Here is a 15411-nt window from a genome sequence, read left to right on the forward strand (position 1 = left end):
AAGTCAGATCACCTGGGTTCTACTCCCTGCTCTACCATCATCTTACTGTATGACACTAGGCAACTTTACTTATTTTTTGAGATGGAGTCTTGTTCTGTCACCCAGGCTGGAGTGCAGTGGCATGATCTCAGCTCACCGCAACCTCTGCCCCTCGGGTTCAAGTGATTCTCCTGCCTCAGCCTCCTTAATAGCTAGGATTACAGGTATGTGCCACCACGACCCGCTAATTTTTTAAAAAATATTTTTAGTAGAGACAGGGTTTTACCATGTTGGCCAGGCTGGTCTCGAACTCCTGAAATCAGGTGATCCATCTACCTTGGCCTCCCAGAGTGCTGGGATTACAGGCATGAGCCACCACGCCCAGCCGGCAATTTAACTTTTGAACTTCAGTTTCATCATCCACAAAATTTACAGGATTGTGGGTGTCATTTAGATTATTTTAAGTATTTTAACAAAGCAAGGTGCAAAGTAATGTGAGTAGTAGTATCCCTTTGGGGTATATGAATATATATTCCAGCACAGTTACATTTATGGAAAGGAAACAAGAAACCAAAGTACTTGTTTTAGGGGAGAGGAACTGTTTGGGAGGACTGTTAATTCCATTTTGCTTCTTCCCATAATAACGTTTGCATTTTCTAACCATGTGCACTTAAAAATATGTATTAACGGGTTATCTGAACAGTGAGATACTGGGTCATTTTTCTTCTTTATACTTCTCAGTATAAAGCCCTGATGTTATTTTCGGAAAAAAAAACAAAAACAAACAAAAAAAACCCTGTTATTTTCAATTAATGCTGATTGGCCTAGTGTTCCTGAGTATTCAACAAATGCTTAGAGAGGACTACTATATGACAAACCTAATACTGGGAATTTCATTGCTGGCATTTGGTCTTCACATTGCCCAGTGAGGGAGGTGAGGTTGCCAGATGCATCATAAAGTCCCTTTTATAGACAAGGAAATCAAGGCCTGAAAGCCGGAGTGACTACCCTGGTTCATAAAGTTTGACAGGAGCAGGGCCAATCTTAAGACCCAAGCCTCCCGCGTGATTGCTGCAAGGAGTCCCTTCACCTCAGTCATTCCAGGTCTGAACCACCCCAGCCCAGAGCAGCTTGCATGCCCCCGATATCATTCCCTTCTTTCCCTCCACAATCTGGAGATGCTGCTGGTGAGCGTCCCGCAGTGGGGCTTTCCCTGCATGTTCTGGAGGCGCCGTGCAATATAGCGGGGTCGAAGGTCTGCCCTCTCAGGTCACGGTTCCAAAGGCTTCCCCCACCAGCCTCATCCCAGACAACGGCAAGGCCTAGCTATCTTCAGCACCCACCCGCTCCAAACTTTCGGTGCAAAGAAACCCTGGGGAGGCGACTGAGCCATGGGCAGGGAAAAGGTTAGGCTCTTCCCGCACCTGCCTCTCGGATGAGCACCTCTGGGGCGGGCGGCCCTCACCTCCACTTTCCGCGGCACTTCGGCTGCTCAGCACATGGGCCCTCAGCGTCCCCTCCCCTGCCACGCCCGTCGACTTTGTGGGAGATGTAGTCCAAGTGTAAAACGGCAGCTCAACCACGAATCTGATCTCTCAGCATGCTGGGAGTTGCAGTCCGCCGCTAGAAAGCTGGAAACAGGAAGTTTGGCGGGGTAGGAAATCAAGGAAACCAAAACACACCCTGAAGCATGTTGGGAATCGAAAGGCAAGCTGGTTAGGGCGGCCCGCCTGGCACATTCCCGCGCATGCTCTGCGTGGAGGCCGCTGGGAATTGTAGTTTCTAGAGAAGAAGGCTCCATTTTCTAGGTGGTTCTGGCTTCCTGTTCAAGGCGAAGGGCCGCCCTTACCAGACAGGGCTACAGCCAATGCTCTCCCTGACCTTCTCTGCTGGAGTGGGGGAAGAGCAGATTCAAAAACTGCCTGTAGCCTTTCTAGAGGAAGGGATGAAACGTGGGCCCTTCCAATGCTAGTAGCCGATCTAGTTACAAAATGTCAGATCTGGAAGGAAACAGAAATGATCTAAGCCAGTCATTCCACTTAACTCGGGGAGTACTATCGGGATTTCACCCTACCAACCCCCTCCCCCTACCACCCCATCACCAGCTAAGGGTGGCAGGTAGCATTAGCAAGGAGAAAGGGTTATACTATTATTTGACTTGACCTTTGGGGTCAAAGTTGTTTATACAATCAGCCTCCAAACTCCCACTTCATCTTGGGCTGTGGCGGATACTGGCATCCTCCCACACCCCACTTCTTATGCAAACCCTTTTTAAAAAAATAAAAATAAAAAAAAACTCTTCCAGGTGCGTTAAACAGTGGCTGGGCAGGAAAGGTAGAATGAATGGTGTGGTTTATTCTAGGGCTCTGCCCACAAGAAGTTTGGATTTCCAAATGCCTAAGAATGGAGGAGGCTGACACCCTCTACCTCAATCTGAGATGATCTGGAAATCATTTGCATTCCCTTACCCCACTTTCTGTCTTCAGTTAACCAATATGCCCCAAAGAATCAGTCAGAATCCAATATAGTAATCAACGGGTTTTATTTTCCTAGAACTCAAATCATCTACAGTTCTCAGAGCTAAACTTCCAAAGCTACAGTCAGCAATTTTTCATCAGAGCCCAAGGGAGAGGGGCCAGGGTAAAAGAGACGAGACTGTAGAGAGGCATAGAGAGACCAGTAGGAAGAGGGCGGGAGAGGGCACTTATTATCTCTCTGTCCTCTCAGTGGGTTACAAATCAGATCTGGTGACAACACTGAGGGGGCCAGGTCAGGGTATGTGGATGAGAAATGACACTGGAAGGAACACCAAAGCCCCAGCTACAAAAAGAAACTCATCAAGCCCCAAATAGAAGGGGAGCCTCCCAGTGCACCTCAGAAATGGGGGCAACGATGGGGAAGGAAGGAGCAGAATGGGGAGCACACAAAGGGTTAGGGGTCTTTAAAATTTTTTTTTGTAATTTTCTTTTATTAAAAACATTTCCTAAAAAATGTGTCTTTTCTTTTATGTCTGGGTGATATATATGACTATAAGCTGGCCTTGAGCACTGTGCGGAGAGGGAAAAGGACAGCTAGGGGTCTTCCCAAGCATCCCATTTCTGGCTTCAGAGATCTAAAGGGGAACAGATGCTCAATACTCACACCCGAATGGGTAAAGTCAACCCTTCAGGTCTCAGGTCCTTGGCCCAAACAACTAGGAAGCCCCAAAGTCTTTTGATGATTAACTACAACTCCCAAAACTCTTGGGTCGGCAAAAGGAAAAATGGGTGTTGTTAATCATCAAGGATTTATGGAAAGGAGCCCCTCCCCTACAAGCTGTTCCACTTTCCCTGAATCTAGGCAGCTGGGATAATAGGTGTAGCAGGGGACAGGAGCTCAGGAGGAGGCTGCCCTCCTGTGCTGTCCCTATGCCCCATTTGAGGATTGCCCCTCCCAGGCCCCACAAGCCCACCCTGCTGTTTATGCTCCATCTTTTCCATTCCTACCCCTGATCCAAACCCAGAGTTCCAGAATGCCTAGGAGAGTGGGAGAAGGGTGTCAGGAGGTGGGAACAGTTGTCCCAGGCCCCAGCAGAAGCCTGGAAAATAGCTTCAAGCGGAAGGAACACAATGGCCTCATCTCATTCCAGGGAGAAGACATGGCTCTGACTCAGATCATAGGAGAATGGGGACCTAGAGGTGAGGGCCAGGTGGTCCGCCCCATCCAGGTCAATCTCCATGGGCTGGGCTTGGAGTGGGAAAAGTGAGTGGAAGAGGAGAGCAGGTTGGGGTGGGAAAGGGGTTCCCAGTTTGCAGGCCATGGCCAGTTTCCCCAGTAGCACCCAGACAGCAGCAGGAACAGGGTGGGGGCTCCTCTTCAAACATTGGTGGCTACAGGCTGTGAGGGAGGGTTGGAGGGGAGAAGGGTTAATGGTGTGGCCTTGGCCTGGCCTTGCCCCAGCCAGTGCCAGTCTCCTAGGAGAGCCCACCCCGCCTCCCCAGAGGCTGGCCACTGCAGGCCCTTTTCATCCTCCTCTCCGAGAGTGACCAGCCCCCACTAGTCCAGCTGCCAAGGGGTCAGGGGGCTCACTCACCTCTCATGATCTCTGATGCCTGGGGCCTCAGCATCTTCCTTGGCGGCCTCTTCCTCCTCCTCTTCTTCTTCCTCTTGGGGAAGCCCCCGGCCAGAGCCAGGCTCAGAGGGGGTGCTATTCTTTTCCACCTCCATAAGAAGGGGCCTCTCGCCCTCCAAGGTGGCTGCCTCCTTCTCCTCTCCTTCAGGGTTTTCTGCCTCCTTGGGACGTTTAGGAGAGTCCTAGGCAGGATCGACAGAGGAAGCGGGCTGAGGCTGGAGAGGGAGGCCACCAGCCACCCACTCCTCTCCTCCGGGCCTCCGTCCCAGGCTGACACCCAGTCCTTCCCCAGCCCTACTAGCTGAAATGACTTCTGTGTCCCATCTGATCAGCTGGGGACTCCCCAAGCTAGAGGCTGGATCTACCTCTCAGACTGGGCACCTCTGAGGCAAAGCCCTGCTCTTGTGGGATACCCCATGGGGAATGCTGAGGGGGGCCCAGGCCCTAGGCAGGCAGCAGTTACCTCCAGCAAGTCCCCTGCTCTCCTCTTCAGCGCTCCCTTCTCGTTCTTCTCCTTGGCTGGCTCATCAATGACCAGCTTCCCTTCCTCGTCGCTGCTGCCCTCTGCATTCCCCTTCTTATCACCATCACCCTCTGTGGCTTCGGGCTCGGGTTCAGGCTCTTCCACACAGCTCTTTTTCTGGGAGGACTGCAGCAGAGACAGCACAGGCTGAGTGGCACCAGTCGCTGCCATGCTGGGCCCCCTCCCCAGACCCTCCCTCAGCCACTCACTCCTTCCTTTTCCCGCCTCTCCCCCACCCCCACCCAGGTGCCCAGTCTCACGAGTGATTTGAGACCCACCTCTGTCGGATTAGCCCCGGGGTAAACCCACTGGCCGGGCAGGCAGGGCTCTGTGCAGGAGGGGGGAGGGCTGGAGCAGGAGGCAAAACCTCGGGTCAACTTCTCCCAAAGGGAGCTAGGACCCTTTCCCCGCCAACCCCCGCCCCCCACCCTCCCGCCTCGTCCTGCCCGGCTCACAAGCACCTCCTCCTGGAAGCCTTCGTGGAAAGAGTTAAGGCCGTGTCCTATACTCACACTGGGCCCAACAAAGGCCTGTCCCCACTTACCGCCTCCATCCTGTTCTTGCCCCCCAGACTGCTGCCTCACAGTTGTCCCGAACCACAACTACACCACACAGCCCAACCCTATCTCCTCTTGCAGGAAGCCCCCTTCCCACCACCCCGATAAGCTCCTACCCTGAAAGCCCTGGAGTTTCTGAAGACTAAGCATCATCTGTGGGCCAGGGGCTGCCAGAGCCCATGGCCACATCTGCTTTCCAGGGGGTCTTTGGGGCAGGCGGTGGCTCACCTGATAGCCAGAAGCCTTGACGGTAGGGTTGTTCTCGATCTCCCACAGCCCCTCGCTGAACCCTTTCCTCTTGTTGGGCTTGCCAAACTTCTCCTTGGATTCCTCGTAAGGGAAGAGGTCTTTGGGGCCCAGGAATGCCCTGGTGAGAGATGGGAGACTGTGCTCTCAAGCCCCTCACTGCCCCTGAGCTGCACAGCCCGACATGAAAGGGGTACCAACACCACCTCTCCTTCCCCAAAGTAGTCCGCCCGGGGCTCTCCCGACCGATACCCCTTTGGCCTCCACTCACGTCTCGTGGGTCCCGAAAAAAAAGACTTGGTATTTGTTGGCTGTTGATTTCATGGCAGCCTCGGGCATCTCGTCAATCTGGGGTGAGATGAGGGGGTGAGGTCAGCTAGAGTCCTGAGGTTTTGAGTCTGAGGCAGGGGTGCTGACCTCCAAGGCACATTTATATAAAATCAGACTGAGAGGGACCCAGGATAGTCAGCCAGATGGCTTTTGGACCATTTCTAGCAGACACTTTATTCAAATGTCAGACATGAACGCCCAACAGAAACCCAGGAATCCCTCCCTCTCCTTCACCAGCCAGACAGCACCCATTTTGCCTCCCAACGTGTCTCGCCACAAAGCTCCCTGACTTTGCCATCACCTTGGTCCAACTACTGTCATCTCTTGCCTGGACGAAAACCACTGCCTCTAACTCTTCTCACAATCTCCATTTTCCACAATCTATTCTCCACAATGCAGCCAGAGTGGGCCTTTGGGAATGTTGGTCCAAGGATTTTGTCACCTTGCTTCAAAACCCTTCAATACCTTTTAAGGACTCTAGGGCCCACTTGTTCACCCCTTCTGCACAATGGCAAGATCTGAATCCCAACTCTGCCCCCACTTGTATGACTTTGGGCAACTTACTGAACCTCTCTCTGCCTCAGTTTCCTCATCTGTAAAAGGGAGACAGTCATAGTACTAAAGCTATAGGGCTGTGAGGATGAAATGACCATAACTTGGCACACGGTACATCCTACATGTCATCAGCCTCTCCCAGTACACTGTCCTTTCTGCTCTGACCATGGTTCTTGCAGCCTCTTAATACTCACTCACTCCTGATCATCCTTCCAGCCTCAGCTCTGCCATTACTTCCTCCAGAAAGCTTCCCTATCACTCCTGGCCTGGCTGACTCGCTAGGTAAAATTCTTTCCTGAGACCTCCCCTTTACAGTGCTTTCCCAGTTCTAATTTTACACTGATTCATATTATTATTTAACAACTGTGTGCACTACCTGGACTAGACCAGCCCCAGGGTCAGAGACCAGCTCTGCTTTTATCTGCAGCACGGTGCTTAGCATACAGTAGGTATACAATTATTTACTGAATGAATTTATCAAACAGATAAAAAAAGCAAGCTGCTCTCGCTGAAGTGGAGGGGTGAGGTTAAAGGGCTGCCTATCCAACACCTGCTGAAAGGCTTCTAGGGAACTCTGAAAGGCACACAGTCAAACTCTCATTTTACAGATGAGGAAACTGAGCCCAGAAAACAAGTGATTTGCCCAAAATAACACAGCAAGTTGTTGAGGACCAGGTTTCGGACTTAGATCACCTGACTAAATCCCCTGCCCCAGGTGTGGTGAGGAGTGCTGTGGTGAAGGTGAGAGGTGCAGAAGTCTGAGGTCAGGGAATCCAGAGGCAGTGGCCTCACCAGCCTCTCCCAGATCAGGCCTGGAAGCTCAGGCCAAGCTGAGCCGGGGGTGGGTAGGGGGAAGGTGGGGCGGGTGGGGACTACAACTCCCAGCAGCACTTGCAGCAGCCCCAGCAGCCAGGCTTCCCGCCGGACAGAAGCCAGGTGGCCATGATGACTGGGGCCCCAGGCGCAAACAGGAGGGACAGAAAGGCCAAGGCAGTGATTAACACACAGAGACAGGGACAGAGGGCCCAACTGGGGGCCTGGGGAGACAGGGTGGATGGGAATGCGCTGAGACACACCCAGGAGAGGGAGTGGGGGCCTGGGCATGAATCTGAGGGGCATCTTGCCCCAGACTTGGAATCTTCAGACTTTTGGGCACCTCCCCGCTTGCCCCGTGGCCTCTGGGGACAGAGGTCCAGCCCTTCCCCCCAGGAAGGCCCAGCACAAACTGGGCCCTTCCCACAACCAGGAGACACCGGGTGTGAGAGCAGGGGGTGGAAAGGCACGCAGCTCCCCCCACAAACACGATCCCCATCGCCATGACAACCCAACCCCGCCCCTGGGGCCACTCAGCAACCAGGAATGTGACTGCCCCTCCCCCTCCGGGCCTTCTCTCCGGATTGGGGAGGAGGGGACACTAACACACACCCCACCCCCAAGCCTGCAGTCTGGCACCTGGGTCCCCGGCTGTGCTGGAAACCACAGCTAGGGCTGGATTACCGCTGCAGGGGGTGCGGAGAGGAGGCAGGCGTCCTTCTCAGGAAGCCAGACCTGGAGCAGGGGCAGAGGAGCCAGTCCTCAGCCAGGACACCTGGGTCCTGTTACCAGCTAGCTCCCACCCTCCTCTTAACAGGGGGAAGCAAAAAACAAAACGAGCGCCCCCAGGGCTTAGAGATCCCACGAGGCAGGCATAGGACAATAATAGCAAACGCCTTCCCTAGGCCTTTCCTCTGTGGATCTGTGTGCACCCAGAACCAGGGGTGGGGGTGGGGACTGAAGGGTCTAAGACTGGGAGTGCAGCAGGGGACTTAGAGCTCTGCATTTTCAGCGCCCACACCTGAGCCAGGGCATTAAGATGCCCACAGTAAATGTGTGATGGAAGAGGAGAAACTGAGGCTTCGCAAGAGGGAGTGGGTGGGTGAAGGGTCAGAAATAAGGAGAAATGAGGTTCTTTGCAGACGCACAGACTGCAAAGCGGCTACCTGGCCATGGTCTCGTGCCACCCCAGCTTCCCATGGAAAGCAAACTCAGAGGCAGCTGAATGGTGTGGCAGGGGACCCAGGAGGCCACCAGCTGCCTAGCCCCAGCGATGGGGGAGAAACAAAAGAACCAAAGGGATTAAAAATAGCATAAGGCACACCAGATATGCCAGCCCTGCTGACTTCTAGCTACATAAAGGATGGGTCTAGAGGGAAGAAAGAGGAAGACGGGCCGAGCAGATAGGCACCTCCCCGCAAAGCATCATCCCACCTGGCTCCCTCACCTAGAGTGTAGGCACTTGTGAGGGAAGGGCCAGGGGAGGTGTGCTCTTTTCACTTAATGGAATTCCTAACCCTTCAACCAAAAGGGGAGAAATCCCTTCTACAGTGGCACCTCTATTCCTCAAGCTACAAAGGAAATGTCCTTTCTTACATTTGGAAGTGGAGGGCGGTTCTTCCTAGATGTAGAGGATATGAGGTCTTGGGGGAGCCGCGTACCCCAATACAGACATCTCTCTTCCAGGCGGTGCCTTTATATCCAGGCTGTGACTCAGAACAAGTGAGTCAAGGCTAACTGCGTCAGGGTGGCGCCAAATAGTGCTGGGGACCCCAATGTACCCCCTCCACTAGCCAGTAATAGGGGAACTCGGCTACCTCTTAACCATTCCAGACGCAGGCAAGTTACTTCTTCTCAGGCCTTGCATTTGCCCGTTTCCATCAGACAGGCTTGAGCACATGAAATACCAGCCTCCCAAGCCACAGACACTCTCTGAGGTCCAAAGAGGAATCTGAAGTTTTCAGGTAGAGTGGGGAAAGAGAACTGAACACCTCTCCCCTCGCCTCAAACTAAAAACAGACTCAACACTTAGGAAGGCAGCAGGGAGGGCTAAACACACACTGCCTGCCAACCAGGGTTCTGACCACCACACCCAGGGCTGAGGCCCAACCTGACCCAGGAACCGGAAAATCTGGGGCAGGAGACAGTTGGGGCCAGGAAAGTGTGGCAAGCCCAAGAGGCAGAAAAGAGAAGGTACAGGGGGAAGGGGCACAGGGAGGAAAGACGGGTGAGGTCCTGGCTGCCCAGGTTTTCTGGGACTGTGAAACAGGAATCAGCCAAAGGAAAAAGGGACCAGGGGAGAAAATCTCTGAAGTATTGGAGGTTAATTGTTAAGTACTTGGAGATCCCCCAGGAAGTTAAGCAGGCAGAAGAGGGAAAGGAGAAGGTTAAGATGGAGTCACACCATCCTTCCAGGCAGGTCCTGCCTATCACATGGCCCCTCTGGCTGGGCTCTCTCTCAAGCACTGGGCCCTTCTAGTTTCACCCAGAATCACCCATCCTCCTCAGCAGCGGGGATTGAAGAAGGAAAATCCACTCACGGGCCTTCTTTATGGCTGAAGATTCGGGCTTCCTATGAGATGGGGGAGTCAGTGAGGTTCCCTCTTCTCATCCATCTCAGGAAGGGCCCCTCAGGCTCTGCCTCTCTAGGGACTAAGACACAGTCCAAGGAATGGTGAGGAGACTTGAGGTCTGTTCTTTTGGAGTACAAGGGGACTGTGTTTGGGAGATAACAGCCTTGGGTGTAGCCCTCCCTGCAAGTATCACAATCAAGAGCCGGAGACAGGCAAAGTGTGGGGTCCTACCGCTTTGAGATCCAGTCTGATCTCCCTACCCCAGTTCTAACTTTATCTAAAAGGTCCAGGTCTGAACAGAGGAAGAAACGCTGCCTCCCCTGTCCCTCCCTTCTGTCCTGGAGGCCCAAAGTGGAGAGGAAATGGATGGGATCCCTAGTCCCAAGGACTGCCCTTACTCCAAAGGCCACCAGAAACTTGAGGTCTTCCTCACAGGGGCCAGTGTGGGTCCTTCTGTGTCCCTACCCCTTTTCTCTCTTACCGGATGCAGAAGGGGTTCCCTGCAACCCACATTCCAGCTAACACCCCCTCCCCAGGGCTTATCCAGCCTCTGGACTTTGTCCCACCCTCAGGAGGTAGGAACAGTAGAGACCTGGGTTCAGTTCTTGTCCTGCCCACCAGGGCCTTGGCATCTGGGCCAAGAAGCCAGTGGGGTCAAAGGGTGCAGGGTAAAGTACACAAGAGTTCGCACACGGAGAGTCCCACTTCTCTTTGTACTTCTCCCATTAGCAGAAGCTGGTCCTCATTTGATCCATCTTAAAGTTTCAGGGAACCAGGAGCTGAAGGCATGTGGGATTAGGCACACTCCTAAGGAGTGGGTACACAGCGAGGAAGGGTCTCTGAGTTTTCTGAGTGGCCCCAAAGTTGGCCTGATACCCTGAATGAGCCTGGGCCAGACAGACACAGACTTACACTGAGAAGAGCACCCCAAAGCCATGCAGTCCTTCTGCCCTTGGATTTCACTCTACAGCAGTCCTGCACTCTAGGATACTGAGTCATGCCCTCTCCCAAAACCAAGGGCCCCTCTACACCAACTTTAAGTGCCAAATGCACTGCCCCCACCCCCACCCCCCTTCCTTTCCTCCAGCAACTGGCAACCTCCCATCCTCCTTACTTAACCTGTCTCAGTCCTTAGGGGAAACATGATGAGCACACCAGGCTCGGCTGCAGGGCCCCACCCTCCCACCTGGCCAGGTGATGGGGTTGTGGGGGAGCTCATACTGGCGGGCTGAATCAACCACATGGCAGAGACTGCGCCGTTCTGGCGGAAGATCTTCACATCTGAGCCAGGGAAGGAACTTGGGCTCCCCCACCCATACTAAGAGGGAGTCTGGGCTGGATTTCCTAATACCACAAGAGAACCTGTCACCTCAATCCTAAATTTGAGTTAGCAGCATATGGAGGAATATTTCTGTGGAGCTGAGGGCTGATGGGTTCTGACGGATAATTTCCAAGCCAGGTAGATCCCCTTACGCCGCCCCCAACGAGCCTTCGACCTTCCCAACTTTAGACCTCTTACAGATGCCTCAAACCAAAGTTTCCTAGAAGCGAACTCCGCCTTCATCTAGCTCTCTCCGGGTTGGGATCCTTCTTAACCATTTATCCAGGAAGAGAAGAGTTTGAACTGGGGGCGACAATCAACGAACAAACTGGGGGTCTCTAAGGGGGTCTTAAGAGGGGTGGCGGCGGCGCCTGGGGTAGGGGGAAGGAATAACACAACTGGCCCAAAGCCAGACTTCGCGCTCGAAACCTCTGGGAGTATGGGGGCTGGGGGCGGAACTGAGCACGCGGAGCCGGGGGCCGGGAAGTGACCGGCGCCCTCGGATCCCCACGCCGTGCACACGCCACTACGCGCGGACACCGTGCCCACCAGGTGTCTACCCCCACCCCCGCCCGCCTCCACCATTATATAACCGGCGGGTGGGCTTGGAAGCTACAGGGAAAGAGTCGGAGACCCACAACCCCCCTGCCCCCACCTCTGCCCGCGCCGCGCGGAGCGTTCGTGCCCTTCCCGGTGTTATGCAACCCAAACCCGCAGGGGGTTGGGGGCGGCGGGCCGCGCTGCTCACCCGGGCCGGCCAGTGTGGGTAGCCCTTCATCTTGGCAAACACCAGGTCCCCGCATTTGTACTCCTTCTGCCGGTTGGATCGCGACATGGCGGGGCTCCGGGCGCCCCGGGCTCCGCGCCGGGCCGGGAAGCGCGAGCCCAAGTTTGCGCGTGCGGCGGTGGCGGCGCCGCTCCGCTCCGGCCCTCGCGCGGCCCCCGCCTCGATGGTGGCCCCCGGCCCGAGCTCCGGCGCTGCCACGGCGTCTCCGCCCGCGCGCCACACGGACGGGGCGGGCGTGTATCAGGTCAAAGCTCCGGCGCGGTGGGTGCGCGCTCGTGCAGTTGTTTGTGTTTGAAATTCAATTGCTCCCTCCTCTGCGCGAGGCCTCTTCCTCCACCCCCCGCCCGGTCCCCACTCCTCCTCCTCCTCCTCCCTCCTCCCGGGCCCACTCCTCCTCCTCCCCCCGCCCCCCCGCCTCGCGCTCCCTCCCGCGGCGGTTTGATGCGTGCAGCTTCTTGACGCCCAGGGCCTGCCACGGCCCAACGCCCAACCTGGAGCCGCCTGACGGCGCGTGGCGGCACAGGCATAAGGAGCCGATCGCCGAGCTCGCCGAGCAGGCTTTGTGTCCCCGCTGTCGGTGGGTGCCCGCCCGCCCGGGAGGAGCTGGCGCCCGGCTGGACGGAGCGGCCCCCGCCCTTCCCCTGCCTCCGCGGAGTGCTCACCACCGCGGCCCCAGCGCAGTTAAGTGTGGACGTCTATACGCGGTTTCCGCCTGCCCTCTGCTCCATCTCAATCCACGAATATTTACTGGGCACCCGCGGTTCTTGGCAGTGTGCTAGGCGCCCAGGGCGAGAGGAGTGGGCACCGTGCCGCTCCGCGCACTGGGGTCCTCCCTGGACCTCGCCGTGCTTACCGTATGTGGGGTGGCCCTGGAAACGTCGGGGATTTGAGCCCTACGTCCGCCTTTGCTAAGGAGGAAACGCTTGAATTTGGTAGCCAGGAGATGGCCAAGGAGTTGAGGCACAAATTGGCCACCTTCCGGGTGCATTCAATCTCGTTTCTCTACGCTACTGTCTTGCCCAGGAGACTTGGACTCAATGGCTAGTTAACCCCGCAAAGATGAACTCAGTTCTAGTGGGTTACAGTAGAATGCCAATAAACCCAACCCTTTCAGTAAACTGTGAAGACTGAGGGGCCAGGTGCTACCTCTTTTAGAAGGTGGGGAGGGGAATCTGGGAAGGCTTCACAAAGGTGGTGACTGAACTGGGCATTAAAGAATGAGTAGAATTTTGCCAAATTCTGAGACTACATTTTGGCCTAGGTTACAAGCTAAGAAGTGATAGAACCAAAACTTGAACTCAGATCTCTTCTATTACGCTAAATAAGACTTTATTGTAATTACGTCTTTGATTTGCTGTCCCTGTATTTGCCCACATTCCAGACACCTATGTTCCCTTAGAAATAAGATATTTGGATCTTATGTTACAGCATTTACATGTTCTTAAAATTTAGCAACAAAATATGCTAGGTTTGAATAGGTAAAATATGCATTTTTTCTTCTCACGTTTCCTGATCCTATTTCAAAGCATATGCAAAGTCTCCCTGCAAAGAAGTCCAGGATGTAGCCAAAAGTTCCAAATCCACATCCTACCCTACTGTTCATCAGTCCTGAGAACTTGGACAACCTCCTGGACTCTGAGCCTCAGTTTCCTCTGCTGTAAGATGGGATAACATGACTGCCCTGGTAACTAACATCAGAGGCATAGAATGGCTGCTTGTCATTAGGGGATGCCTGCAGTTGTTCCCAGAGTCCTGCATGACACTTGGCTGTCCTTATGTCCATGGCAATATGTTTCATGACTTTTGCCTTTATAACAGTGTGGCCTCTCAACCATAGTTCCCCTTGTGATAAGAGGCACACCAGGCTGCTGGCACAGGAGGGGCATTCTGGAAGGTCCTATTGCAAGAAAACAGCCAAGCAGGCCCTCAGCCACAAGCTTGTCGATTTGTTTCCATAGCAAATTCAAACTTGTTGCAACAGAGCAACTAGGTTCTAGTTGGTGTTTGCTCTACAATGCATTCCATTTTGAAATGCAGTCAGTGTAATAGTCCAGATTCTATCAGGCTAATCTTTTTGTTAGGAGAGAATCTTGTCACAAGTTCTTGAAGGTGTTTCAAGATTAAGTCCAGCATCAGGACAGGTTTCCTTTAACTGTCTAAGTGATTATTTTATTCTATCTATCTATCTATCTATCTATCTAGGACAGAATCTCGCTCCGTTGCCCAGGCTGGAGTGCAGTGGCGCGATCTCGGCTCACTGTAACCTCCGCCTCCCGGGGTTCAAGCAGTTCTCCTGCCTCAGCCTCCTGAGTAGCTGGGATTACAGGTGTGTGCCACCACGCCCAGCTAATTTTTGTATTTTTAGTAGAGATGGGGTTTCACCATGTTAGTCAGGCTGGTCTCAAACTCCTGACCTTTTGATCCACCAGCCTTGGCCTCCCAAAGTGCTAGGATTACAGGCGTGAGCAATTGTTGCGCCCAGCCAACAAACATGCTTTTAAACTATTTTCCAATTTGGTACACTCAATTTAGTAAAAAGCAAGAGCTCTTCCAATTTCTCCACTTTGTTGCATTATAATAGCCAGTTTGGAAGTGGAAATAGGCTTCTAAATTCTTGTTGCAGCAAAATCTCTTGGGCCTCTCATTCAGTCCACCATGCAGATGCTGGTTGCAATAATACAACCAGGGTTCCCTTTGTTGCATTAATCTCCCAGGCCTTGGTTGCAATTTAATATCCAAGTTCTCCTTACAGTAACATCATCAGCCAACTCGCAGCTGCCCCTAACAACTAAGCCAAGAGCTGCAGAGGGTCAGTTACACAGGAGGGCATAAGCCTGCTTCCCCTGGGATTCACATCTAACCTAGTGCTTTGCAGACGTTAACGTGCAATCAAATCACCTGGAAATCTCTTTTTAAAAGAGTAGATTCTATGCCGGGCATGGTGGCTCACGCCTGTAATCCCAGCACTTTGGGAGGCCAAGGCAGGTAGATCACCTGAGGTCAGGAGTTCAAGATCAGCCTGGCCAACATGGTAAAACCCCGTCTCTACTAAAAATACAAAATAAAAATTAGCTGGGTGTGGTGGCAGGAGCCTGTAATCCCAGCTACTTGGGAGGCTGAGGCAGGAGAATCACTTGAACCTGGGAGGCAGAGGTTGCAGTGAGCTGAGATGGCACCATTGATTGCACTCCAGCCTGGGCAACAAGAGTGAACCTCCGTCTCAAAAACAAAACAAAAAGTAGATTCTAATTCAGGAGGTTCGGAGTGTGTGCATTTCTAACGCGCTCCAAGGTGCTGTTGCTGCTGCTTAGAACCATCATTTGAGTAGTAAGGGTCTAAAACAACACAACTCACAAGCCCTCAACCCACCAGCCCACGTTGGAACTAGTTTACAAATGTCTCAGTGAAATGATTCCGTTGATGCTGGTGCGCACTTCTACATTTATGTGGGGAAAGAGGTCAGGACAGAAGTTGAGGGACTTGGGGCCCCAAAGCAGATAAGGTTGTGGGGTGCAGATCTGGCTCTAGGATCCTGAAGCGAGTCTCTGGAGGAGGTCAGGCAAAATGGTGGCAAATTTATTTCTGTACGGATCAGGAAGTTGCTGACAGGAGCAGA

The 15411-nt window shown here is 53.5% G+C and overlaps 2 protein-coding genes across 7 annotated transcripts in view; both read right to left on the bottom strand.

Annotated features, from left to right (window-relative positions):
* The window catches only part of MRPL24 (mitochondrial ribosomal protein L24), a 146873-nt gene that overhangs the window by 2296 nt on the left and 129166 nt on the right, over positions 1–15411 (bottom strand). The window contains exon 2 of one of the 2 annotated variants that reach the window (XM_050779284.1): positions 1445–1512. The gene's annotated coding sequence lies outside the window, so the exon portion shown is untranslated. Of the gene's footprint in view, positions 1–1403; positions 1519–15411 lie in introns of those variants that run through there. The other variant, XM_050779278.1, reaches the window with a different exon arrangement.
* Positions 2505–15411, bottom strand: part of HDGF (heparin binding growth factor) — a 124131-nt gene continuing 111224 nt past the window's right edge. The window contains exons 2-7 of one of the 5 annotated variants that reach the window (XM_050779245.1): positions 11757–11934; positions 5688–5764; positions 5399–5537; positions 4554–4739; positions 4052–4272; positions 2505–3855 (exon numbers count right to left, since the gene is read on the bottom strand). In XM_050779245.1, coding sequence (XP_050635202.1) covers positions 3849–3855; positions 4052–4272; positions 4554–4739; positions 5399–5537; positions 5688–5764; positions 11757–11843 — 717 coding nt within the window. In that variant the 5' untranslated portion in view covers positions 11844–11934 and the 3' untranslated portion in view covers positions 2505–3848. Of the gene's footprint in view, positions 3856–4051; positions 4273–4553; positions 4740–5398; positions 5538–5687; positions 5765–9654; positions 9679–11663; positions 11710–11756; positions 11935–12648; positions 12869–15411 lie in introns of those variants that run through there. The other 4 variants (XM_050779244.1, XM_050779260.1, XM_050779269.1 and 1 more) reach the window with 4 other exon arrangements.

The sequence above is a fragment of the Macaca thibetana genome, chromosome 1 (genome assembly GCF_024542745.1).
Source record: "Macaca thibetana thibetana isolate TM-01 chromosome 1, ASM2454274v1, whole genome shotgun sequence".
NCBI lineage: Eukaryota > Metazoa > Chordata > Mammalia > Primates > Cercopithecidae > Macaca > Macaca thibetana.